The 26,989-nt window shown below is 43.8% G+C and overlaps 1 protein-coding gene across 3 annotated transcripts in view; it reads left to right on the top strand.

Moving 5' to 3' along the window:
- The window catches only part of LOC136649280 (cadherin-6), a 78,900-nt gene that overhangs the window by 27,538 nt on the left and 24,373 nt on the right, over window positions 1–26,989 (top strand). For 2 of the 3 annotated variants that reach the window (XM_066625792.1, XM_066625791.1), the window contains exons 2-5: window positions 15,708–16,002; window positions 18,822–18,941; window positions 20,559–20,726; window positions 24,364–24,551. In XM_066625792.1, the coding sequence (XP_066481889.1) occupies window positions 15,708–16,002; window positions 18,822–18,941; window positions 20,559–20,726; window positions 24,364–24,551 (771 nt within the window). The remainder of the gene's footprint in view (window positions 1–15,707; window positions 16,003–18,821; window positions 18,942–20,558; window positions 20,727–24,363; window positions 24,552–26,989) is intronic. The other variant, XM_066625793.1, reaches the window with a different exon arrangement.

Here is a 26,989-nt window from a genome sequence, read left to right as displayed (position 1 = left end):
ATCAAGCCACTGCAACGGGTCCCAGCTGCTACAATGGGTCTGCTTGGACCTGCGCCTGCTAAATTGCAGCACCAGTCCAGGTGGAGCTATGTTGGCAGATCTGACCCAAGAAGGGGAATAGGTTATGGCATGCACCAGCACTACCGATCCCACCCCTTTGCAGGGCCTGCCCATCCCACCCCTTCCCCTCCTTCCCTCCCTCACTTTGTTTCGCCCTTCCCCTGCCTCCCCTCTTTTGGGCATAGAGCTTACCTGCTTTGAAATGCACTGGGTTCTGCACTGGCAACACGGCACATGCCTTCCTGCCAGCACTACAACTCTTTGGCAATGTGCTTTACAGCAAGTTTGTGACAGTCTGCACTGGCAGAGCACTCACTCCACCAGCACAGAGACACAGTAGAATTTGTGCCTTGGCTGAGGTTCATTTGGTGTGCATGTGGGACAGGGTATGAGTTGCTCCAGGCACATGAGCCCTCCAGTAATCTGTGTGCTCCTTTAGACAATCTTATGGTATTGACAACTACGTGACTCAAGGATTGATTACCATGTGACCTCTTAATATGAATCTAATTTACTCTTCCTAAATTTCATAGTTCCTTAATCTTATTTCTTAATGTTTTGCTACTTTGTGTCCAAACCAGTTCCCTGTCACTGAAAAGTGAGTGGACAATCCACTGTGATTAAATGTTACATTGGTACCAATTATTACTACATATTTTTTTCAAGTTTATTTTAATTTTATTAAAATTTGTGGCAGTCATCAGCTAATTGGTAAATATGTTCATGAAATAGTGTCATAAAGCCAGCAAAGAAATTTTAAAGATGATGAAGAACTTGGACCAAATACACAATCAGATCTAATATTCAAAATGATAAATAAATATTTTTAAATATTTCTTCTGACAAATATCAGAAGACTGCATTGAACAAGAAATGAAAGAGAGAGATGAAAGGCAGTAAGTCAAACCAAAAATGGAGAAAGATACAAGAAGAGATTACAGGACAGAGAAAAGAAATTAGAAGCAAGCTTAGATGAAATCAACATGGTCAACCCAAAAAAATATTTGGGGGGAAAAGACAAAAGAAGAATAGAGAATAAAATTCTAATTAGTGAATTAGAATAGTTTAGCATAGTGAACAAAAAGTGATTGGGGGGTATATTGATTGAGTATCCACTGTACAACTAATCTGAGTGGCTGTGGCACAAAATATATACCAAACCTCACATGTTGATTTGTTCATGCACCACTATCTCCACGCCCCGCCCCCCCCCCCAAAAAAAAAAAACATGTGAGACAGTGAGGCTTGGGTTAAGCTGAACCACTTTATGTAAAACAATATCAGGTAGACACACCTGCAGCAGGTGCTGCAGAACTCATCCACTCAGTGTGTGGGTAATTAATTTAGAGGAGACAATGGGACTACCATATATTTGCCGGGCATGACCTCCTGGAGACAGCCAGTAAGGCTTTACCCCCTGTCAACAAGGCATCCATTGGGTTCCTATATTCTTCCACCATTGCACTTTGGATGGAACCAAGCAAGACAGTGCTATAAGTGCTGGAACTGGGATTTCCTAACTGGGGAGACGGGGTTAGGGGTGGTTATCATCATGTAGGCAAATAGTAATGTGTGACATGACCATAGTGTTATTAATCATTTTCCTTGAGGCCTTGGAAGGCTGAGGGCCCCATCCTATCCAACTTTCCAGCTCTGATGCAACCATAATGCAGACCCTAGGTAAAGGAACAAACATTGCCTTAACTTGATGAAGCCGACATGACTGCTCCTCCACTGCAGGATTCAGCACCTGTCCCACTGGCACGGCTACATCAGTGCTGGAAAGTTGGAATGGACTGGGCCTTCAGTCAGCTGTGCCACTTCTGCAAAAAAAAAAAAAATTCTAATGCATGCAAGTTCAAAGAGAGCTAGTCACGGTTTCTAGATTTCTAAGATTAATTCTATCTCAGTAATTTACCTGCTCCATGCAGGAAGAAATTGAACTGTAGAAATTGAGGGGGCTCTTTATGAGGACCTTTTGCCAATGCCTCTAAGTTGAATCACACCTGAACATACTATGTTATTAATAAGGAACGAATAAACTATAAATCACAAAAGTGTGCAGGTCGGCATGTAATACAAAAATTTAAAAAAGATCCCTTCATCGTGCAAGTAGTAGGTTTTAGTAGAAAAGCCTTTGCATTTAGCAAAGTTCTTTCTTTAGTGATGTTTTATATTCTGTCAAGCAGGAAAACCAAATGAGGTTTGAGACAAGCCCATATTTACTACATGTTTGTGCTTCGCACAGTTCAGTGTGGCTGACCAGAGCTCCACCTGCTTTGCATCAGCAAAGCATTTGCTTCATATGCTCTCAGATTCTGTCCCAGGACCCTGATGTACAGGTTGTAAACTGACAAAGATAATTTGGGATGAGACAGGGTACAATCAAATGATTCCCTAAATGTTTCCCTGCCCTACCTCCTGCACTGAGCCCTTGAGAACTTTATAGCCCGATCCTGTACTTACTGGCCATCGTAAGCAGTCAGTGCCGTTCATAAAAGGTGCTCATGCTGCCATGGGGCAAGGAGGGGGCAACACTGGGCAGGGAGGGGTGAGAGGGATGGGTGGATTGAGTCTGGGAAGGGTTTGGCAGCATTGGCTTTTTAACTAGCACAGGTCTGAGTAGACCCCCATACACACAATGTGGAACCTTACCCCTGGGTACGGGAACAATTATTCCTTTACTTGGAGAAGACCTCTGCAACTACCTCTCACTGTAAGATGCAGCAATAGCCATTCTGGTGGTGCTTCATCAATGGGGGAGGGAGCATAGGACTGGGCCATAACTTGCATGCACTGTGATAGTCTTTTGTTGTGATGCTAATTTTTCAGCAAAGAGAACATTTTTCAGTTTCCTGCAAGAAAATGACTTGTGTGCTTTTTATGGCTTTCAAGTCTGCAGAGGTTTGGATTTTCATTCCTGATCACTGAAGTGTATATACTGGATAATAAAATAAGGTTAAACTCTCTTCTTTTCCCCCACTCCCTCAGATAGATGCAGAATATAGAGCATTCATAATGTTCAGGGTTTTTGTTGTTATTGCTTTTACAAATTCCATGGGGGTGGTAAAATATTGTCTTGGAAATTGGTACATGACTTTCCAATGTTGGCAGTTCACAGTTATGCGGAGGAGAGTCAAGCGTAATCAAAGCAAAAACTTGTGCCTATCCATCTTTTAATTCCATTTCCCTGACCGACCATCAAGTGTACATCACTGCCATTTTTTGTATTACAGGTGGGGGCCTTGGTATCCACCAGGGATCTGTTCTCAGACCCCCAAGCGGATACCGAAAACCACAGATAATGAAATCTGCAGTAGGGGCCCCTTTAAGCCCTCTGGAGTCATTCTGAAGCCCACATTGACTCAGATCTGTGGATACAGAATCTGCAGATATGGAGGCCCCACCTGAAGTTCTAACTTGCCTTGTATGGCCCAGAAACAGGAGTTACTTAAATTATGCATACTACTTACTACTTATTTCACAATTACTGTTGCTGGGGTGTCATGTTGACTTTTAGCAGCTCTACAAGTTTTTTTTTGTGTGGAATATTCTTTTCTTGGTTTCTCTACAATTCTGGTGGCTTTTATGCAAAAATGAACAAATAAGAAAGAAGCACCATTTCAGATTTCTAAGGGCTGAGGCTACATAGATTGGAGGAGGTGAAGGTTCTCAGCAAGGTTTTAAAGGCCTTAGATGTATTCAAGATTAACAGCCCAATCTTAACCAAATTCCTGCACTGCAGTGCAACAAGGCCAGTACAGCTTGCCACTGCAAATACAGGTGGGCCCGTGTTATCCATGGGGATTCTGCAAATACTGAAATGCGCAGATGATGAAATCTGTGGGTCTCAAGTGCCCTCTGATTGTCCGGAAGCAAAGGGAGCTGTGCTCCCATCTGGGAGACATTCTAAGGCCCATAGAGGCCACACACAATTTCCCTAGCTTTCAAGAGGCCTTAGAAGGTAACTTCTGGTTTTTCAAAAAAGCATTCTGAGAACTGGGGAAACTGCACATGGCTTCCATGGGCCTCAGAACACCTTCCAGAAGCAACCAGAGCCTGTATATATTTTTTCCTATTGTGAAAATTCTTGATTAACAAAATATAGATATCTTTTTTAACCTACTGTCTTCAGCCCACCATAGGAACAAGACTGAGTGATATGCCTCTGGTTGTTGAATACTTGGGGAACCCAGGTCTGGTGTTTGTTCTGACAAATCCCAATCCACTGGGCCTCATTCCCACTTAAGGCTGATTAGTTTCCCTTGTGAAACTCACCAGTGCAGCAAGCAAAAGTCAAAGTCAAGTTCCAGTCCACAGATTCCAAGTAAACCAGTCCAATCAATGAGAGTTGCCAAATCAGAGCCCAGAGCCAATAAGCCAAGTTGTAGTCCGAGGTCAGATCCCAGGTAAGTCAGTCAAACCCATCAGGGTATCCAAGTCAAAGTCCAAAGTCAATAGGCCAAGCCAGTCTCCTCTCCAACCTGCACTCCTCCTACAACCCACACCACTAGTTCCTCCAGGTGCTGTTTATATGCTCCCAGGTTCACTTTAGCCTCTAGTGGCTGCAGGTGTGCAGCACCCCTCCAGCTACCATCTGGGCTTTAACCCTGCATTTACTTAGAGCAAGGGGCACTGTGGACACCACACCTATCTCCTCGGTAATATCTTCCATGATGTCACTACAGTGTTTCATTCTTATTTATGCCTATTATGGGAATTCCTTGCTATGTATGAAAGCATTGTTATAGAACAAGCTCCTGTGATTTAGTTCAAGGAGAATTTAGTTCAAGCTTTCTCCTGTTAACCCAAGTTCATAAATTAGAAGAAAAACATTGATTTTTAGCTGAGGAGATTAATAGAAGGAAAGTCTTGCTGACAGCTGCACATGGAGAAATTTTAGAAACAAGTGCCACTGCTTCATGTTCACACCCCTCCAAGTGTGAAAAGACCCAGAAGCTATAACACAACCCGGATTCTGGTTTCCGCTAAATGAGAACTCACAGGAGGCTTATGGTGACTTTGAAATATTTGCTTTATTTATAAATTTACAGTTTTGCAGATTGGATGGAGTGAGATAGCACATGCTCCTGCAAGCAACATCAGCTAAGCATTTCTACAGCTACTAGCCATCAGCTCCTACCCTTAGCTTTCAGTGCAGTCTCTCTCAGATCAAATCCTAACTGCCTCTTCCAGAATCTCCATTTGTCTTATTTACTAAGGCTACAATCCTGTATACACTTACCTGGGATAGGTCACTAGAACATACTTCTGAGTAGACATTTGTAGGCTTAGCTGTATATCAGGGAGGGAAGAGGTGAAGAATCACTTTATGTATGCCTTAGTCCAGTGGTTTCCAAACTTTTTTAACTGACAGCTTCCTTCACCTTGCTGGGCTATTGGCCACAGCTCCCCATTAGGGCAACAATCCTATATGTTGTATAGGGCAGCACATTTTTTGTGAGGATTCCGTGGCTCCCCAGGGAGCCACTGCTCACAATTTGGGAACCACTGCCTTAGCCCCTGCTGTCAGGTAGATGTTCAAGAGGGTCTTCAGCAGGGGTGGATCATGCTTTCCCCCTCCTTGAATTTCTCCCAAATTTGCTACTGCTGTGCACATGTTCTCATATGCCCACTCCAGTGGATAAGACCAGAGAGCGACTGAGCAAATGAGTGGGGGGGAGGATGAGCAAGTGCTCCTTGTAGATAAGGAGTAGATGGAAAGGAAGGAGTACCCAGCCACCATCCCCTTCCTTACCTACAGCTCTGCACTCGTAGCCTTCACCCTTCACAGCACTTCTGTTTTGAATGAGCAGGAGTAGTGCATGCTGGGAACTGTTTTTTCTTACCCCTTGCCCCTCCAGCAGCTCAGAAAGAAGAAAGGGTTATCACTTTTTTCTTCCCCATTTTTCTTCCCCTTTCTTCCAGCAGCTCTGGAAAAAGAAGAGTGCTGCCATCAGCATTCCCTTTAAGCCACGTGGCCACACAGCTCAAATCAGAGCCTCAATTCACAGCACTCCTGAGCTTGGCAATGACAATGAACGTTATCATTGTCACCAAGTGGGCTGTGGTGATTGTCACCACATCATCACCAAATGGGCTGGAGTCACCCCCATGCAACTTCATGCAGGCTCCACACGCTCCCTGAAAAAACTACAGAGAACACTGACTGCTGCTGCCCTGATCCTCTTCTGACTCACTCTCAGAAAGCCAGAAGAGGATCTGAGCACCTACCAGAGTGGCCGGCTGGAGAGGGTAGCAGACAGACAGGCTGGCTGCTCATTGGTTTGTTGCCCTCCAGCTTTGCCCCTCCATGTGACCATACCTGGTTGCTTTGGTAAGGTCTACCTTGGTCCTCAGAATTCTCAGTGGAGGCTTCTATTCAGAACAACATGGGATTTGTTAAAAATCATTGATATTGCTTTCACAATAGCTACCAAGACCTCTGGCAGTCATTGTGAGCTGGCCTTAACTCAAGAGCAGCATAAATAACTGACCTGCTAGGACTCCACTAAGTAATAGCAGTTCATCTATTGAATACTGCTGAAATACTGAAATTATAACTCCCAAAACTCATCTCCTAATCCTGTAATGATTCCCAAACTTACCAGGGTCATGGCACCCCTGCAACGTCTTCTTCCCAGTTCAGCCAGGTGCTGCCATCATGGATATCATGAAAACTTTTGAGAACTAAGGTGGTGCCGCCTAGGAGAATAGGTGGGGGGCCATGGGGACATTCCAGAGCACCTCTGTGAGTGTGCAGTGACACATTAAGGCATTGTAATTAACATTCGGGGAACCCCTGCTGTAATGTTATTGATTTGAAAGGAAAACTGAGTGTCACTTGGAAGAAGCCGTTCATTTGGTTTTGGCTTTTTGAGTCAGTGAGATTTTCTGAATATTGTTATGTAAAGCCGAACATCACACACCTGCTTGAATTGCTTCCCGGCTAGGTAGCAGACTATTTTGCTACTCTATAAATCTCTGATTCAAAATGAGCTTATTACTTGGGAAAGTAACAGAGCAAATGACGCCAGCATCTGGTCATGTGTAAACCAGTATTTTAATCTGACAGCTAGTCACCTACCTTCCATTCAGCATTGCAAGCAGTTTGCAGTGTGTTCTGTATCTTGTTAGTGGAAAATCACAAATCAGATCGCTGAAGAATCAGAAAAACAGCTGCACTGCACAAATAAGCTATAAAACATGGCAGATGGTATATACACATTCAGGGCAATTCTAACTGCTGATTGGATGGTGAGCACACTCTGAGCTGTGGCCCTCATGCCTCTTATAACCTCCAAGACTATGCTCAGTGATGGACACTACATGATCTCTGAGCTGTTTTTTCACAGGGATGGTCTATATTTGAAGCACCCTCTTTTGTGCAATTCAACCAAGACTCCATCCATTGCTGGCACCTGACACTTGGGAGTCCTGGAGGCAAAGCTCTGCCATCACTATCCTTCCCCTGATGGCACATTGGGCATGACTGAGGGTTCAGGGGGCGGGCCCAGGCAAGTGGGCCCTCTGATTGGCATGGGCCCTCAACCAGAGCCCAGTGTGGCAAACAACTCCATCTTCCCTTTGTCACAAGTATACTCATCCTTCTCTCTTCCTCTTCTGCATATGCTTCACACTCTGTGGGCAGGACTACACTCAGAGACAGATTGTTGCCAAGATTGTGATACAGGGGATGAGAGATGCATAATGTGATGGCACCAGGGTCATGTGTTCACATTCAGTGCTACAGCAAAAGAAAGCTGAGTCTCAGAGCTTCAGCAGCTCTATGCCTTTTAGAATATCTTGTTTGGTCCTGGGATGAGAGTGTTACTATGGAAATATGTTCCTGGCTTGTCCTGATGTGGGAGTTTTGCAGTGCTATATAGAACAACAACAGTACAATTGCCTCTTGGAATTCAAGGTACATCCTGGTTTACTGTGATTCTGCATATGTTTTGGCTGCCTTAATCTCACTGAATTGCTTGCTTGCAGTTTTGCAGGCTGGGTCTGAAGCTATTGCATTTCTGGGGTGCTGGGTTGCTTTCTGTACTATTCTTTATTTTGTATCTTGCCTTCTTTCTGTCACAGAACTCAAAACAACATATGTGGGTCAGTGGTATAGCTAGGGGCGGGGGCAGTTGCCCCGGATGCCACACTTTGGTGGGCATCAGGGGTGTACATTTCTGAGGTCTGGGGAGGCTGTGTACTGGTTCCCCAAGATTTAGAAGGCTGCCAGAGGCCTTAGAAACACAATTCCAGTTCTTGCTGAAACCAGAAGTGCTTCTGAGGGAGGACATTAAAAATTTTTTTTTGCCTCATACCTTAGCTTATGTGGAGTTTCCAGGTAGTCACCCATTCAATCTCAAGTCTGCTTAACTTCAGCAAGGTGGCTGTATTCCATATCATGAGCACTCACTGCCAGCACGAGGAAAGCTATGGTGCTGGTAATGTAACTCACCCCTTCCACCATGCAGCCCAGCCACTGCATCTCTTAATAAATGTTACATCGGAGCCAGAACATTCACTTTAAGAAAAACTTTCCAGTGTTTCCAGTTGAATTAAGCCACAACTGGCCTTTCCCCAGGCTTCTGGTTCACTGACTGTGTTTGGCAGAATCAGGAATAGCATGACATGCAGGGGACAGGGCAGTAGTATGCTGGTTAACTTTGGAGTGCAGGAGCTTGTCATGACGCCTCTCATTGCCATGCTTCCATGCCACACCCCACTAAAACTATACTGGAAAAATAATCACCTTCCAATCTCCTCATTAAAGTGTTTTTCTTCTCGTTACACTTTCTCCTATCTGAAACTTGTTAGGTACTTCATTTGAAGATCTAACCCAGTGATTTTCAGTCTTTTCCGTCTCATGGCACACTGACATGATGTGAAAATTTTCAGGGCACACCATCAGTTTTTGACAATTGACAAGGCACATCGCACTGCTTGTGGGTGGGTGGGGGGCTCACATCCTCCAATGGCTTTACTCATACTCATACTTTACCCTGCTCCAAATTCCCTCATCACACATGCAGACCATTCACAGCACACCGTATGTGCCTCAGCACTTCGCTGGCTCCAGCCTATTTCGTCCCAAACCTTTGTAGTATTAAAATGTATTATTAAAATGAATGTATATAAATTGAAAAATGGAATGAAAAAATATGGCAGTTACCCTCCCCCCCCCCAATCAGAATGCAGTACTAGCCTATTACTCTCAGGTACACTTGCATAGGATTGTAGCCACAGTGTAGTATGAGCTACATACTGTCTCTCAAGCAGCCTTTGGGAAAGGCAATGGCCTACACAAGTGGTTCTCAAATTGTGGGTCCAGGACCCACCAGTGGGTTGTGGCCCAATTTTTGGTGGTTCGCAAACCTGGCAGGGCAAATTAGCTATGTGCATCAAGAGTTAAATAAGCTGGTACTTGAATGAGAGCAGTGCTGCCCAGTCACCATTAAAGCCATACTCTTTGGCATTTATAAATCAGTCAACAGCCTCTAAGGCAGGGGTGTCAAACATAAGGCCGGGGGGCCAGATGTGGCCTGCAGAAGCTTTTTGTCTGGCACTCAGGCTCTCATCTGCTGAGTAGCACTGAGGTGTTACTCTCCCATATCTTGAAATATGATCAAGATTTGTATATTCTCTCTTCTGTCATTTGCAGCTATGAGTTCCTAAGTGAGAAAAAGTGCTTATTTTTTGTTATGACCTGTTTAATGACATTACTTCCTGCCTAATGACATCACTTCCGGCCCTCAGTAGGCATCATGTATGCTATTCGGCCCTCTATATGAAACGCGTTTGACACCCCTGCTCTAAGGCTTCTAAAAAGTTTGAGAACCACTGGCCTAGATATTAATAGATGCCCCTAGGCAAATATCTCAGTTTGCCTTTGCTGAGCCTGATGCTTCTTTTCAGCTAAGGTCCTTTGGGGGAAAAAACAGTTTTAGAGTTACCTGAGAGCTCCTGCTGATGATATAATCAGTCATGTTGTACAATCCCCAAGTTTCACTCCCCTGCCTTGCACTCCTCTTTAAGTGTCTCTCTGGGGATAGCGGGACTACATCCCAGGAGGAAACAGTCACTTAGTGCTTCAGTGAGAGGACTGGGAGTTCCTTCTTTTGAATGAATGTGATGCAGTGACATGAAGTGACAGGAAGGCAATACACACCTCCCCCCTTGAAATACATTTTTTGAAAATCTCATCTCTTCTTCCCCTACTTGAAGCTTAGGAGAGCTCAGCACAGGCCCCCTGATGCAACCAAAAAGCTGCCTCTCCTGGTACTATACAGAGTGGTCATTTGCACAGACTTCCTGCTTTTTTCATGACTGTTTTTAACAGAAGAGAAGCAACACTTCCTGCTGCCTCCCCAGAGCTTGCTGATGTAGGCATCCTGCTATTTTTTGATTGGAAGACAGCCACCCTGCTTAAAAAAAAAAAAAATTGGAAGACACACATAATCAAAACCTAAGCTTCTGGAGGCAACTCTTCCTATTGTCTCCCCAGAAACTGATGACTCAAGTGCTGTTTTTATTATTATTATTATTATTATTATTATTATTATTATTATTATTATTATTATTATTATTATTATTATTATTATTATTATTATTATTGGGCAAACAGAAGTAGCTCTTCCTGGTGGCTTTCATTGCACAGGCGTCCCTGCCTGTTTTCTTCCTTGCAAGGCACCATAGCGACTGAGCTGATTCCCAGCTCTCCTTGTTCCCTCTGTGTTGTGTGTGTGTGCGGCTTTAAACAGACTGTGTGCTGGAGCAGGGAGGAGCAGCTTGGGAAAGGCAAGGGGTATGGTTTTTCTTTTTTACTTTTTGGGGTCCTTTACTTTTTTTTACTTGTTGGATTAGGTGAGGCTCTACCTCCCCTGACCGCAAGTCACGAATGTGATGCATGGTGAGCAGCTGCTAACTGATTCTGAGAAAGCAGCATGCTGGGAGCATGGATGGCCATGGTAGAACAGAGGATGGTAACCAACAGAGCCAAATCCATGTCCTGTTCTTTCTACACACAGAAGGAGTGGGATTGTTCCATGTAGCATATTACTGACAGTTTAGGAAATGCAAAACATATACCCACCCCCAAGCATAATTGAACACTATCTCCTGATCTTGTCTGATCTTGGAAACTAAGCAGGGTCAGGCCTGGTTAGTACTTGGATGGGAGACCGCCTAGGAATACCGGGTGCTGTAGGCTTACACCATAGTCTTTCGAGATTGAAGGTTGCCAACCATACTGGTGAAAGAACAACCTTCAGTGAGGTTTTGCTGATGCCCGTCACCAGCGGCCCCTGCAAAAAGGAAATGCTGCAACTGGCTAAATGAAAGCTCAGAAATCCTTCTCAGGAGATCCATCCTTGGCGAGGCCTAAGCCCAGAGGTGGGAATTTGTCTTTAGATAACTAGCATTTTTATGAATACTGTTGCTGGAGATATTTTGAGGAAAAACAAGTGAGGAAATGGCTGGATAATTTTTATTTGGTGGAGAATCGTTAAAAGTGACTCAGATGATTAAACTTAACAATGGCATTTAAGTGAAATTAATAAAACAGTGCCTGGCGTTACATAAAATCTTTATTTGCGGTTCATCTTTAGTCTGATTTCCTTATTGAGTGATGAATGATTCCACAAAGGAGTCCTCATTAAACCCAAGTTGTTAAGCAAATTAATTCACTGTGAAGGCTATGATACAACATAGCCATTATGTTCTTCTTAAAAAAAACAAACAAAAAACAGTGACAGCATTTTCTGCCCGTTGTTTATTCATTTATTTTTAATCAAGTCATAACTCTGAGAATATTCAGAGTTTGGAGATGGGAGCAGTAATCCATAATCCAAAGAGATTGTCTGCTGAGCAGCCTTGAATATTTGGAAGATGCTTCCTGTACATACTGTAGCATGTGTGATGTAAGTGCCTAGCTTGAAGCAAGGACGTGAGAAGCAGGAGGTTATGGAGCTACAGGTTAACTTGGGATCGTCTGCCCTACTTCTTTGTGGCAGAAATTACTAGTGCACGATCTAGAGATAGATCTGTCTATGGTTGTTCATGTATCAGTTACATCCAGAATAAACTATTGTGATTAACTTGGGCTACAATCATTTGCACATTGGGCAGGAGGTCTGGTCTAGAGGGTAGAGCCTCCATTTGCCTGAAGATTAACATCCACAAGGTCACCAGTTCGAGGCCACCAGCACCGTGCGACCTTGAAGCAGCTGACAAGCTGAGCCGAGTTATTCCATCTGCTTTGAGCGTGGGAGGATGGAGGCCAGAATGTTAAACCAGATCGGAGTGTAACACCTTGAATATAGTGGTTCTTGAAAGAAAGAACCTTCTTTCAATTTGTAAAAATCCCTGCGTGGATTTAATAAGCCTGCCTATGTAAACCACCTTGAATAAAGTCTTGAATAAAGACCAAGAAAGGCGGTATATAAATACTGTATATTATTATATTATTATTTTCCTCGAAGTAACAGCCTACTTCTATAGGTTTTACTGCAATAGAACAGTGAGAGCCCTCTAGCATGAAGCTATACCAGTAGAGCACACCTCTCCAATTCTTCCTCCCCTGAACCACCCCCTCTTCCCATCTCTCTGTGTCATGCAGAGTGTCATCTCATGCCACTCCCACACTAATGTCCCCACAAATTCGTCCCATCACCAGAGCCAACCTGCTGTCTTTTACAACACTGTAAAATCCATGGTGCAAGTTATGACTTGGGCCCCTACAGTTTATCACCTCACACGATCTTGTTGTTAGGTTGCATTGATTTAAGAAGAGGAAGTCCTCTGTTTCAAGCAGGCAGAGTCAACAATAGGTTTTGTTACCATTTTTTTTTTTTTTTTTTTTTGCATACTGAGGAGAAAAAAAGGGAGAAGAGATCTGCAGGTCAGGTGTAGGCTTGTCGCATCGCTGCTTTAAACTGTGATATTCTCCTTCCTTTGGATTAAACCTAAGAGTTGTGGCCAGTGAGGTTTTTGTCCACTGATTTTAATGGATTTGATTTCCTTTTTTCTTTCATTCTAAAGGTTGTTTTTATAGGACTGTTTCAGGTATTCCTGTATGTGAACACATTAAGGTTCAAGGTCATAAAAGTTGTTTTTACAGAACGGTTTCAGGTATTCCTTTATGTGAACACATCAAGGTCAAGGTACATCCTGGATTGTAAGAAAAGGTCAAATAGTCCTTGCATGAACGCCATCACCATCACAAAGGCTGCATGAAGTGCAGAGCCAAGGACAAATGCAGTGGGACAAATCTCAAAGCACTGAGTGGGTTTTCAGATGATTGCTTCACAAGCGGGGTTCCAAGCCTGCTTGTCAAAGGCTTTCTTCTTCTTCTTCTTTTTCTTTTTAGAGGATCCTTGCTCCTTTGTTTTCCTGGTATTTAGAAATGGAAAACATTAAGCGGGGTGGGGGGAAGAAGGCTAAAAAGATCAATGTTGTGTTCAGCTTTTATGTACGTATGATCTGGGGAAGAAAACACTTCATCAGCCGTACCGGTGCTGGTGCAGCGGGGCCATGCGGCCCGTGCACTGACAAGCAGCAGGCTAGAGGTCTTCTTGAGGTCAGGGCATGTTTGTTTCTTTACCTTGAGTAAAGCCCCAACCTGAACAGTGGAGCTATTTGGATCTGCACCTACCAAATGGCTGGAGCAAGTCAGATATTTCCTCGCTATTTTTCTTCAAAAGCATCTCAAAAATTGCGGTAATTTCTTGACACAGAATGGGCACTTGATAATGTTCATTTGGTTGCCCTTTCGGCATTTGGAGTACCTCAGTTCCTCCTAGAAGACGATTTTGCATTCTTCACAAAACATATTTTGAATAGTAGCATCTAAGGCCACACCAAATGTGCAGTTATTCCATGGGAAAACACATCTGTGAGTCACATCTATGAGTTTTTATGCACATGGAATTTGTGGCCATATGTTCACTGTCATCCATGGCTTTCTTTGCAGCAAAAGCTGGCTAGCCCCTCTTCCGACACTGCCAATTATTATTTAACAGACTTCTGGTATCTGCACAGTGGCAAACTTCCCCAGTCCTGCGCCCAGGGCAAAGGTCTGTGATGATGCCTCCAATGAGATGCCACTACCCCCCACATGCAACTCTGCCCCCCCCCACCAACACATTGCGGAGCCTCGTGCAACTTCAGATCGCATTTGAGAAGCCTCCTGAGGCTTCCCCAACTTCTTAAACTGTGCTTCTGGCAAACTGGAAGTATAGTTTCTGGCCACTTCAGCAGCTTCAGAGAGGCTTCCGCATGGTCCTAGAGGGGCGCAGGACTCTGTGCCTGGGGCATTTGCCTCATTTAGTTAATGGCAGATCCGCTACTGTATCTGCATGTATCCCAGCTGAACCTACCAGCCAGGAGGAGTGGGAACTTTCCCCTGAAGGTTTGTCCTCCCCAGGACAGAAAATGCCCTGCTCTTGTCTGTAACAGCAGGATTCATATGCTGTTTGTTTCCTTGTTTCACATCCAAAAGAAGCTTCCAGGTAACTTCCATTTTGTCCTTTAATGGGGAAATTCCTTCAGGACAGTTGAAAGAGAAAATAGCCATTGTTTGTTATGTGGACCAATCATTACCTCCTCACAGCAAAAGTCAGAGTTCATGAAAAGAGAATATGTATTCTAATACATGACTTCATCCTCCAAACCATTGACAACACAGGCCTAGACACATTTTGTTATCTTAAAGCTTGGACTTATTTTGGGGTATATTTGGGGTGCTGAATTAAAAAAAAATGGCATGGCATTGGCTTCCTCATGAGGAAGCTGCTTGAATGGGTATATAGGGTGGCTCAGCCATACCCCCAAAACTAGAACCAATCGGGCAAGACCGATGCCATTTTTTTATTTAGCACCCCAAAAATATCCTAAATTTATTCAAACTTCCTTGGCAATTTAAAAAATGGTGTTTTTTTTGGTTTTGTTTTTTTTGTTTGTTTTGTTTTGTAGGCCTTTGTAATTGATTTGGATTTAGCACTCTGAGTGTTGAGCCATTAGGGCAGGAAGAACAGAATTTCTACTGTGCATACACCTTTTTGGGTAAACATTAGTAGTCTAGCCAAGACATGAAAAGCATGGATCAGTCTGACCAGAAATTTGAAAACTTCCATAGAGCATTTCAGGATTCTTCAGAATGCTTAAAGGAAATAAGTAGGCAAGTTGCAGAAGCAGAGCTAGGATTGGTTGTCTAGGTAACAAATACACATATTAATGATAAAGCAAACTAGTTTTGCTGGTTCCTGCAAGGGGGATTTGCTGTTTTAACGTGGAAGCCAACAAAGTCAAGCAGTCAGTGCTGGTAGAGTTCCGATACATCACAGTGCACTCTCTTTGGAGAGCAAGAAGTTTAGAATTAGGCCAGCTGGAAATGGCTTTGAGTGGTGCAAGATCTAGAAGCGACTGAGATTAACAATGCATTAAATAAACTCAATAGGGCTGCAGTCCCATGTACACTTTCCTGAGATAAGCCCTGCTGAACACAGTGGGACATACTTCTGACTAAATATGTATAGGATCACACTGTATAATGTTCTACTAAACAGTGGTTAAACATGAATCACAACTGGCACAGATTCAGCCATAGGAATGATTTTCCAATTGATGATGTCTTATTTCTCTCACAGCTTCATTCTGATCAGGATAGAGGAGATGGTTCACTTAAATACATCCTTTCAGGAGATGGAGCAGGAGATCTCTTCATTATCAATGAAAACACTGGAGATATACAGGCCACAAGGAGACTAGACAGGGAAGAGAAGCCTGTTTACACGCTCCGCGCTCAGGCTATCAACAAAAGGACGGGAAGGCCAGTGGAGCCGGAGTCAGAGTTCATCATTAAGATCCATGACATCAATGACAATGAGCCTCTGTTCACCAAGGATGTTTACAATGCCAGCGTCCCAGAAATGTCTGATGTCGGTAGGTGTCAGATCAGTCAACAATGCAGAGATGGGTTTTCATGATCCGGTCTGAGTTCTGCAGTGGGCGATTCTAGATTTGCATTTGTGAGGCTCATTCCCTATGATGACTTCCTCATGTGTTTGGATCCACTCACCCTGCATTCTTGAGGCACTGTATTAATTGGCCTCTCTAGTAGTTAGGAGAATGAGAATCTGCATCTGCCCAAGATCTTCTTGCACCTGAGGTAGTGATGCCAGATGCTGCCTGCAGCTGTAGCCCTGTTCCCTTACCTGACAGTGGTACACACAGCACTGAGCTCTGTTCTGGGGCACAAGGCACAAAGGGCCACTTCCTCCTTCCTCTTCATTAACCCCTATCTTCATTGCATTTGAAAATACAAAAGGGGAAGGATTGGAGAAAGAATTGAAGGGGAGGAGAATGGTGGAGAGACTCTTTAGTTAGAACATTTCCCCACCATTCTCCTTTCCTCCACTTGTATTACACTCCTTCTTCTTTCTTATTTTCAAATCCAGCAGAGAAAGGGAAGGAGGGAAAGAGATGGAGGAGGGCAATAGTACTTTACCTCATTGCTGGGCGCGTTTTCACAGTGGCACTCTGGCCGAGGTTGAGCAAGCGGCTGGCTGGCCAGCCCTAGAATGGGTAAGAGAACCAAGGTGGCAGTGATGGGTGGCAAACTGGCATGAGTAGGTTCCTCTTGAGCCAGCTGATCCCAATGAGAGCAAAGATATGATAATTCAGCACAAATAATAATTTACCAGCTGGAAACTTACCATGGTGAGCATGCAACCATGTGTGAAGTAAGTTGTTTGTAATGACCGACCTCGGAAGCTAAGCAGGATCAGGCCTGGTTAGTACTTGGATGGGAGACCACTTGGGAATACCAGGTGCTCTAGGCTTATACCATAGTCTTTTGAGACTGAAGGTTGCCAACCATCTGGTGGTGAAATGGACTGACCTATGCATTGGCACCCAGTGAGACCCATAGGTGAAGAAGAGCATTAGTGGTAAAGCACATGCCACTGATTGTGACACAGATGACCCTACCCTATGATAACATGCACATCACTATAAGTTCCCCTTGGTAGATGGCTACCATATATTTACCAATTACTTGCAGATGTCCTTTGATAAGAATCACCTTCCTGGATCAGACCACAGTCTATTCTCTTTTTAGTAATGACCAGCCAAATGCATCTAGAAGTTCCCAAGCAAGGACATTTAGGCCCAAATCCTAACCAACTTAACAGTGCTGGCATAGCTGTGCCAACAGGACATTTGCTGCGTCCTGCAGTTTGGTGGCACTCATGGAAGCCTCCTCAAAGTAAGGGATTATTTGTTCCCTTACCTCAGAGCTGCATTGCCTTTATGTCAGTGCTGGAAAGTGGGTTAGGATTGCGTCATTTATTTATTTATTTATTTATTTATTTATATACTGCTCTTCTACCATTACAGATCTGCAAGGCAGATGGGAAAAGATAAATTAAATTTAAAACAGATGATGGCCCATCCTTGTCTCCAGTATCTAAACTTCTGCTTCTATGCATGGAAGTTCCATTTGGCTGCCATGACCGATAGGCACAATAGACTTGTATGCCATGAATGTCTCATTTAAATTTACAACCATCACATTCTGTGGTTGTCTCTATTAACATTGTTTATTGTCCACAATACATCTCACAGGGAAAGAGGTGGTTGAGGAGACAGTATTCCTTTCAGGGAAGTTTTGTGTGTGTTGGCTATTGGGAAGAAATTCTAATTGATATTTGATCCCTGCTGTATGTTTGTGTGGAGAAAGTATCCTGACAGAGCTTCTACTCATGCTTTCCTTAACAGTGCTGCCAGCTTCCTGCAAACCCATTCTGTCATTTCTCTAGTAGTCCTTCCCAATGCTTCCTAGGAAAAAAAGAGTTCAAAGGCAGTAAACACAATCCATAAAATACACATCATAAGAGTGCCTCTTGACATGAATGAAGCTATACAGACTCCCTTCACATGAGGAGATATAAGCCAGAACTGATCTCTGACACTTCTGGGCAGGTTTTAGATATGGTCTGATGCAACACATGTATCGTTTATCCACACTTAAGTCCCCGGCGTGTGCAGCAGTTGTACTCCAGCCCTGTCACAGCCAGAGAGTTGTGGTGCTGGTGGGCAGTGATACATGTGTTGGATGCTGTCCATAGGGTCAGGAGCTCTGAACTATTACATGGGTTGAGTGTAGCATTGGTATAAGTAAGGATGAGTAACATCTAAACCAGCCTCATGCAGATGTTGCATGCTTGAGTCATAGTTTCTTCTCCAGGCATGGCCGAAATTGAAACCCAGTCAAGATGTGCTCGCCTACAGAGTATTCCATGTGAAAAAAAATTTGCCCCCCCCCCCAAAAAAAGTTCCCTCAAATGCTACTTTGTTTGCTACATTTTTTCTACAGGTTTCTTATTGGAAGGGGGAAGACAAGTGGAAACTAGAGGTGCCATTAAGGGAAGGCAGAGGGGCATTCCTCACACTTGTATTTCAGAGTATGCATTTCCTGAGGTTCTTCTCTGAGGACAATAGTAAGTCTGGTTCTTACAAGGCACATAAAAAGGAACCACATCAGATGCGCTCATATCCAAGAGCAGCTCTTCAAACCGTGTGAATTTTGCCTTCCCTCTGATATCTCTTTGCCCCCCCCCCCCAAAAAAAAAACAACAACCCTAGAATGGAACCTCTGTTGGAAATCCCAGGTGCTGAGCACATGCTGCTGGCTGACAACTTAAAATGATGATGTCCTTTGGCAAGGCAGCATATATTTTTTCTCTGTTTTATGATTGCAGGTACGTTTGTCGTGCAAGTCACAGCAACGGATGCCGACGATCCGACGTATGGGAACAGTGCTAGAGTTGTCTACAGCATTCTCCAGGGACAGCCATATTTCTCCGTCGAGTCGGAGTCAGGTCAGAGGACCTTAATCTGTCATTCTCTGACAACCGCCATAATTTAAAATGACAGGTGAAGTCAAGCTAAGACATATTAGGCAAATTCTTCAGGGGGATTCCATGTGACTTGGCGCAGACTTTCAGGAGGCCCAGTAGAGCAATACATCCTGTAAACATGACACATTATTTTAACCTTAATATCTTAACCTAATAAGCAGCGTTTGGTCTGAATGCAAAGCCCTGTTTCACTGAGTTGAAACAAATGCTCAGAAGATTCAGGACTCAGCCATTAAAAGGAATGCTCAGCTCGGTTACTTTCCTTTGATGGACCAAAGGGAAAGGGAGGATGTGAAGATATCCTGTCTAATGGTGTCTTTTTAAAATGTGAATTAGAGTTGGCATTTTTTTCTCCTTCTGTTGTAGCTCATACCGAAAGCCAACTTGAGCTCTGCTTTAATAGATAAATTTGAAGGAAGAAAGCAAAAGGGAAGAAGTCTGTAACTAATCTTGCATCTTTTTAAAACCGTGAACTGTAAAGTTTTTTTTCCCTCCTCTCCTTGTGCATAAACCTTATGGCTATAAAATTATGATTAAAGTTACTTATCTGCCATAAAGGACAGGGAAGGCTGTAGGAAATGTCTTGAAAAAGTTGGATTTTTGAGCGCATTTAGGCTGTGGCAGATCAAACAGATCGCATGCAGCAGAGCACATAGAAAGAGCTCAAAAGGGTGAGGGGAGTGAGACTGCAGTCAGCTCCAGTTCTACTTTTTAAATGAATTTCCCTTCAATTTAATGTCATGGTGCTGAGTCCTTAATGAAGCATTGCTGAAGCTGGCTATGTTGTTTTCACCTGTACTGTCAAATGTTTGACTGATGGATGAAGTGGGTTAAACACAGGCCCACATGCCCGCGCACAAAACAATGAGCTTTCAATCAGATAAAAGCGTTTCTCATGGAGCCAATAGGTTGATGAAGGAAGTGCCTGAATCCACAGTGTTTGCAAACAGTGTGATGCTTTCTCCACGGTGACAGGGGGACAGTCATAGACAAGCAGATGGGGTACAATTTGGCAAGGCTATAATTTTGTGGGGCAACTTGGAAGCAGTTCTCTATTCACGCTGGAGAATGTCCCGTCAATGCACTGTGACTATTCTCAAGAGTATGAGGTAGAGCTTTCCATTCATTGTCTGTGTTGTAAAAGTTCCTAGACTGCTTTTCTAGTTAAGACACAATGGGGTGTACAAAGAAAACAAAAAATGTGAAAGACCACCCAAGCAGTATAAAACAGCAGTGTGCTGTTGAAATCAGGGGGGATGCTCGAATTGGAAAACCTGCAGTTTGAAAAGACTTGTTTAAACAAGACTACAATCCTGTCCACGCTTACTTGGAAGTAAGCCCCCTTGACTATAATGGGACTTACTTCTGAGTAGGTACATGCATAGGATTGGGTTCTCAGCCTTATTGGGAGTTACGTAGCAAAGGTGGAAGACGCACCTAACATTGGATGGGGATTTTACAGTTGCAGCTCCACTAAAGGATCCCCTCAGAGCGCCACTAGATCTCACCTTCCTAAGAGTTGAAGCATCTGAAACAAAAGCGTATCCTCAATGATGTCCATATTGTTCTCGTTCTCAGGCATCATCAAAACAGCTTTGCTGAACATGGATCGAGAAAACAGAGAGCAGTACCAAGTGGTCATCCAAGCCAAGGACATGGGAGGACAGATGGGTGGATTATCGGGAACCACAACAGTGAACATCACGCTGACTGATGTCAATGACAACCCACCTCGCTTTCCCCAGAGTATGGAAAATTTAATTATTCACTCATCATTTATTGGAGATTGGTTCCCAGTGATTGGTTCTGCAGTCAGATACTCCGAACCTTCTGAGCCAGAGAACAAAAGCTAATGGAAATGAAAAGTAGGGGGGTGGAGACTATTATCTGGGCATGTCATGAATCTGTGGAAGCAGGAAAGAAGCACTTAGTGCAATAATGGTGAGTGCAGAATTCAGCTTCCTAGAATCTGAGCTTTTTTTTTTTTTTAAGTTTGTAGTCCTTACAGTTGCACATGTGCTTGAACATCAATTCCTCCAAAGGGATGCCAATTAAGATTTCAAGGGGTTAGCGTTGAATGTTGGTAACCTGCATTGTTTCTTGCACTTCCTAATGGTAAGAAGAGTACAACTGTGCCAAGCAAGATAAATACCTTTGTAATTTATGCAAGGTGGAAAATTCATTTATCCTTGGTTCAGAATTTGGATTACTTTGGTGAAAATTTGGATTCATCCCTTCCCCTTGTGTTTGGAAAAAAAAAAGAGAGAGCTCTTTCAGTTTACTCTCTTACTTTTAAACATATGTGATATTTTTTAAATTCTCATTAAAGACTGATCAGTTCACATAAGCTTGTTGCTGTGGGCTATTGGCAATTACTTCTAAGGAACTTTCTCCTTTGCTTTGTGCCTGTGCTATTGTAACAGGCTATTCAAAAGGGTCAAAAGAAATTATGCTGAAATCAATTGAGATTAAAAGGGGAAAAACATTTAGTTCAGCTGTTAGTCTGTGTTCTTCCCATCATATAAACACAAATAATTTTTGGCTACTTTATTTTATTAATTAAGAACTCTGTAAGAGTTACTGCCCAATCCTTTCCCTCACTATTGGCAGGGAGGGAGGCAATCGAACAGCCAGCAGAGGTAAATAATTTTTACTTAGCTCCTCCCCCCAGTAGGCAGTTCAATCACCTATGGCAGCAGTTCTCAAAATCCCAGGGAGTTCAAGCCCTGCTGTAAGTCCTTGCGGGGGAGGGGGGAAGGCAGCAACGCAAATGCCAGGATCACATCACTTTGGAGGGGCGTAGGGGCTTGCTGAGACTTACCACAGCCTGCAGAAGCCTCCCGGGGGTGCGGGGAGTCCCACACCAGCCTCCGCAGGGCTCCCCAACATGCAGAGACATGCAATCACGATTGCAAACCTGTAGTGGGCCTCGATTGTTATTTTCACAGTCTCCGCATGTTGGGGAGCCCTGTGGAGGCTGGTGTGGGGCTCCCCACACCCCCTGGAGGCTGCAGCAGGTTGTGATTAGTCCAGCCAAGCCCCTGCACCCCTGCAAAGTGACGTGATCCTGGCGATCGTGTTGCTGCCTTTCCCACGCCTTAAGGGGGCAGAGGCCAGAGCTCTCTGGCTGGAGTGTCACGACGCCCTGGTTTGAGAACCACGGACCTATGGTTCTCCTTGTACCAACGTGCCATTCTGCTAGCATAGTCTGAGGAGAGAAAAGGGATAGGGCAGCATGGGAAGGTACTTCTGGTCATGTCTGGGAGGTCAGGTGGGACCATCCACCATGTGTTCGGAAACCTCAGTGAGTCAAATCCATGGATTCTGAGCCTGCAGATATAAAGGGCCCACCAGTAGTATCTAGTATTGGTTGGTTTATCCAATCCTATATTCAAAAATGTTGTCATGTACCATGGAATCCAGCCACCACTATCTGTTTTTTAAAACGCAAAACAAATTTGTATTTAAAAACCCTCCCTGCTTGTGGAAAACTTGCACATCAGAAAAAATTTTTAGGTTAGGACTCTTCTCCTTGAAATACTGACTTTCCACAGGCAGTGACTTGTTGGATTCTGAAAGAGTGCAAGGCAGGAGAACTGTATGTTTTGCTTTCTACCCAGAAACAATTCTGGGTAGAAATCAATGTCAAGCTTTACATGCTAAGTTTTTATTTCATTCCCTCCCCCCCCCCCCCAATTCTGGTATAACTCACAATATAGGGCAAACATTTGCCTCTGGGAAAGAGTAGCAGGAAACTGCTGTTGACATGAGTAGGCCATAATGTGAAATGCAGCTCTGTGCCCTAAAGAGAATGACTCAACTTGGACCACAGAATTCTTGCTTATTGTGAGACGATGATGCAGAAACACAACGATCAAAGGCCCCCAAAACAATACCTTTGGGTCATTTGCAGTGCAGCAAGTTTGCAAGCAGAGTTTTGGCTTTGCTAGGTCTTTATGTCAGTATGTCACATTTGGACAATGGTAGTTCACTGTATTTTATTCTCCCAGTTGGCATGTATAGGCTTCTCACTTGCCCTCTTGGTCTGGCAGAAATGTGCCCCCTCCTTATTACTGAAGGATAAATTACTATAATTCATTGCAGGGGTGGGAGGGGGGAGAGAAATCCCTTGTAAGAGTTTACTATATAGAATGAAGCCATTCTTGTTTTAAAAAGATGAGCATGCAATATAGGGCGGGTTCCATGCAGCTTGATGCCTGTCATGACTGGTAGCCTAAGGGCAGGTTAGCCAGGGATGAGGAGCTCATTTTGCCCCAAAGTAACAAGGTGCATAGGCTAATCCAGTGGTTTTCAAACTGAGGCATTGCAACGCCCCAGCCTGAAGGCCCTGGCCTCTGCCCCTTAAGGGGCGGGGGCAGCAAGGAGGCAGAGTGGAGTGGCTGCTAATGGGGCTTCAGGAACTGGGATGCACTCACCAGTTCCTGCAGCAGCGGTCCTGGGGTGCGGGGAGCTCTGCGTAAGTGTATGCAGGGCTCCCCAGCTTGTCAGAAGTGAAAGTGGAGCGATTGCACTCCACCTCCGCAAAACCAGAAGTGGAGCACAATCGCTCCACTTTCACTTTTTGAAGTCTGGGGAGCCCTGCAGACCCTTGCACAGGGCATCCCAGTCCCTGCAGCCTCCCTTAACAACGCGATCCTGGGGATCACATCGCTGCCTTCCCCCTTACTGCGGTTTTTAAACTCCCTGAGAGTTTGAAAACCGCAGGGCTAACCCATCAACTGGAGATAGTTGTGTAAAGGGCCACGCTACATCATATTGGCTCCTTGTGTCACCTGATCCTTTGGATCTGATAGCCACAGGACCACCCACAGAGGTTCAAGGAATAAGATTCCTGTGACCTTCCATCCAAGTCTCCATTTTGACACCTCAGAGGCTAAGGCTGCAATGGGAATAAGTCCTATTGAATTCAATGGGGCTTAATACTGGGTAGACATACTAACAGGTGGAAAGAGTTCTTAACCCAGGTGCCAGCTCATAAATGCATGGCACTTGCATGCCAGCAGTCGGTGACTGACCCAGAGGGAAACCCTTCTGGTGCATAAACAATGCATGTGTAAAGGACAATGTAGAGGTTAAGGATCCTTTAATGTAACACCAGGCCACATGAAGTGTAGAAAGGGTGAGTGCTTTGTAGACACCCAGCATCTCATGTAAATATAGATATCATTATGACACTAGGTGACTAGAAGGAAGGCTGTCTCACTAACAGCCTGGAGATGCAGCAATCTAGCATTAACTTTACCAGTGTGGACACTGGCAGAAAATAGTTATAGCAAGAAAATACTGTACATGGTTTGGGGAAGAAAAAAATTCTCAAATCCTTCTGGTTGTCTACCTGTAGTTTCAATTTTTTTACTTGTAGGTGCTTACCAATTCAGAATACCAGAGTCCACACCACCTGATGCACCCGTCGGAAGAATAAAAGCTAGTGATGCCGATGTGGGTCAAAATGCCGAGATGGAATACAGCATCATTGAAGGGGATGGCTCCGAAATGTTTGGTGTCGTCACTGACAAGGAGACCCAAGAAGGCATCATAACCGTCAAAAAGGTATGCATTGTAAGGGACTTCATTTAAGCTGGTGGTTTTTGCATGCTCTGTGCCAATGCATTCTACTTCTCACAAACTAACTAATGCCTTGTTAACCAGATACCCAAAGTCTTCTGCAAAGAGTGCAGAACAGTCATACGTTTAGCAATCCAATACTTGAGGGTCCTTGTCACTCACTGGCAAGGCTGTCCAGATGCACTTGTGTGGCCAGAGACAGCCCAGATATCACAACTGCACTCAGCTGCTCTACCCTTCTGATTCTCCAGCACAGTTCCAGCCCTCCAGGTACACCTCTTCTGAAAATAACCGCCTTCTGCTCAGGGTCAATTCCATACTAGCTCTTTTCTCTGCCATCTTTTGTTCATTTGCTTTTTATTGCACATCCAGATGACATCATTTTCAAGTCATTCTAACCCAGTGCATCTCTGGGTCCTGTTTTGTTTTGGTTTTTTGTGTTTTTTTCCTTCCCCAGACCTGATACTATAGTGATTTTTTAAAAAATAAACTGTAACTATAGTAATGGTGCTGTTGGGGCTTAAGAGTTCTTATGTCTTTAACTTTCTGTTTGCACTTATGAATATGTGAAAATGCTGCTACTGCACTACTAATGCTGCTGCTGCTGCTGCTGCTGCTACTACTACACAGTGGTGTATCATCTGTAGTGCAGCAAGTGTGCTGAATTAAATTGTATTAAATTACATTCATTGTATGACATTGGAGTTTGGCCTCCTTAATACAGGGAGGGATATTACTGGGAGGGATATAGTTTCTAATAAATTATTAGGAAATTGCTCCACTACTAGCCAGAAATCATCATCGTCTTTGTGCCATTGTGCATACTAGACATTACCTTTGAATGCAACATAATGTTGATTAAATCTTGTCTGTAAAAGCACTTCAGAGACCTGTGTCACTACAGTTTTCCATGTAATGGCAGCTGATAATTCTATTAGTGTGCAATCTCTCTCTGTCTCTCTCTCCTTCGTTTTTTTTTTTTTTGAAGAACAGTGCCTTATTAGATCATGGTGGACATCATCTGATTATATGACAACTTTGTTGTCAGAAGGAGTTCCAGTAATTTCATTTACAAGCAGCTTATCTGGCAAGCTTGATAAGGTTACAGATATCAGGCTGCATCAGCCCAAGCTTCCTCAACCCGAAAGAGACATTATTTAGATTTCCAAGCATGCACTTTTCCTTGTAGATATCAGTATGACACCCGTCATGACTTGTTCATACATAAATGCCTCATGGGACTTGATCACGATATCAGTCCATTGCTGTTCACACTAGCCGCTGCTTCTGAAATAAGACTCTGGCCAGTTTCATAAAGCCAAAAGAATAAAATGTGGGGTGGCTCCTTTCCACCTAAATCGCTCTAAGTGCTTGTGATGTTTCTTACATACCCTCGAGACTGCACTATGTAGTCGAGTCTAATTGTGACATGATATTGCTCCTTGGCAAGTGAAAGTTCCAGAGGCAACCTTTACAGGGGTCTGTTTCTTTGTGAGTAGAGTGGATTGGAAGTGTGTAACATTTTTGTTATATCTTTTTATTTACAAATATACACAATGAGGAAGGAGGAGTAGACAAGGCCACGGATAGATTTTGCTAGTCTATAAATCAACAAGTTTCCACAGAAGCAAACAGCATCTAAATGAAGCCCTCCCTGTTCCCAAACCACCTCCTTTCAGCCAGTTACAGACCCATTTCTCTTTAATTGATAGCACTTCAACAGCTAATAGCTTATTCAGCCTCCCCCCCCAAGTGTACCTTAAGCTGTGACCACCAACTATCAATGCTTTTAAAGAAAAATCTTCTAGCCATCAAAAGTCATTGAGCAAGCATCTTTAGCTAGTTCCAGAATATCAACTGACTGTTAGTACTCCTTAACAAACTCCTTACTCTCTCTTCCTATGAATTCGCACTCTCATTACAGTATTTTACTGAATGTGACACTAGATTGCTTTTGACTGTGCTTAACGTACTCCATTGCCTTTCTAGTGAGGAACAACCAATATTTAACACATGACTTCCTCAAAAATATAAGCCATTCTCTGATAAGATGCTTTTAGAGAAAAGGAAAGACCATTCCAAGTGAGCAATTCATTTTCTCATTTGCACGGAAATGTTCTATTATGGCAGGAACAGTGTGGGAAGGCAGCATCATCTGGCAAGGCAAACATATTTTCTGACAGAGCTGAGTGTGAAACAAGCCTTCGGTTAGTATATTCTTATGTAATCAGCAGCCCAATTCTAACCTGCACTGGTCACATAGCCTGCAGTATATCCAGCACAGGTTAGGACGCAGCTGGAAGTCTCCTCGAAATAAGGGGATATTTTCCCCTTACCCTAAGTAACACCCCAGTCACCCCAGGGGAATACTCTGATCTCTGCCAGCTATTTAGCTGGAGAAAGTCCAAGTGGCCCTTTGTAAA

The sequence above is a fragment of the Tiliqua scincoides genome, chromosome 4, assembly GCF_035046505.1.
Source record: "Tiliqua scincoides isolate rTilSci1 chromosome 4, rTilSci1.hap2, whole genome shotgun sequence".
NCBI classification, from domain to species: domain Eukaryota; kingdom Metazoa; phylum Chordata; class Lepidosauria; order Squamata; family Scincidae; genus Tiliqua; species Tiliqua scincoides.
Note: the sequence above shows the minus strand (reverse complement) of the source record. Positions and strands in the feature narration are given on the sequence as shown.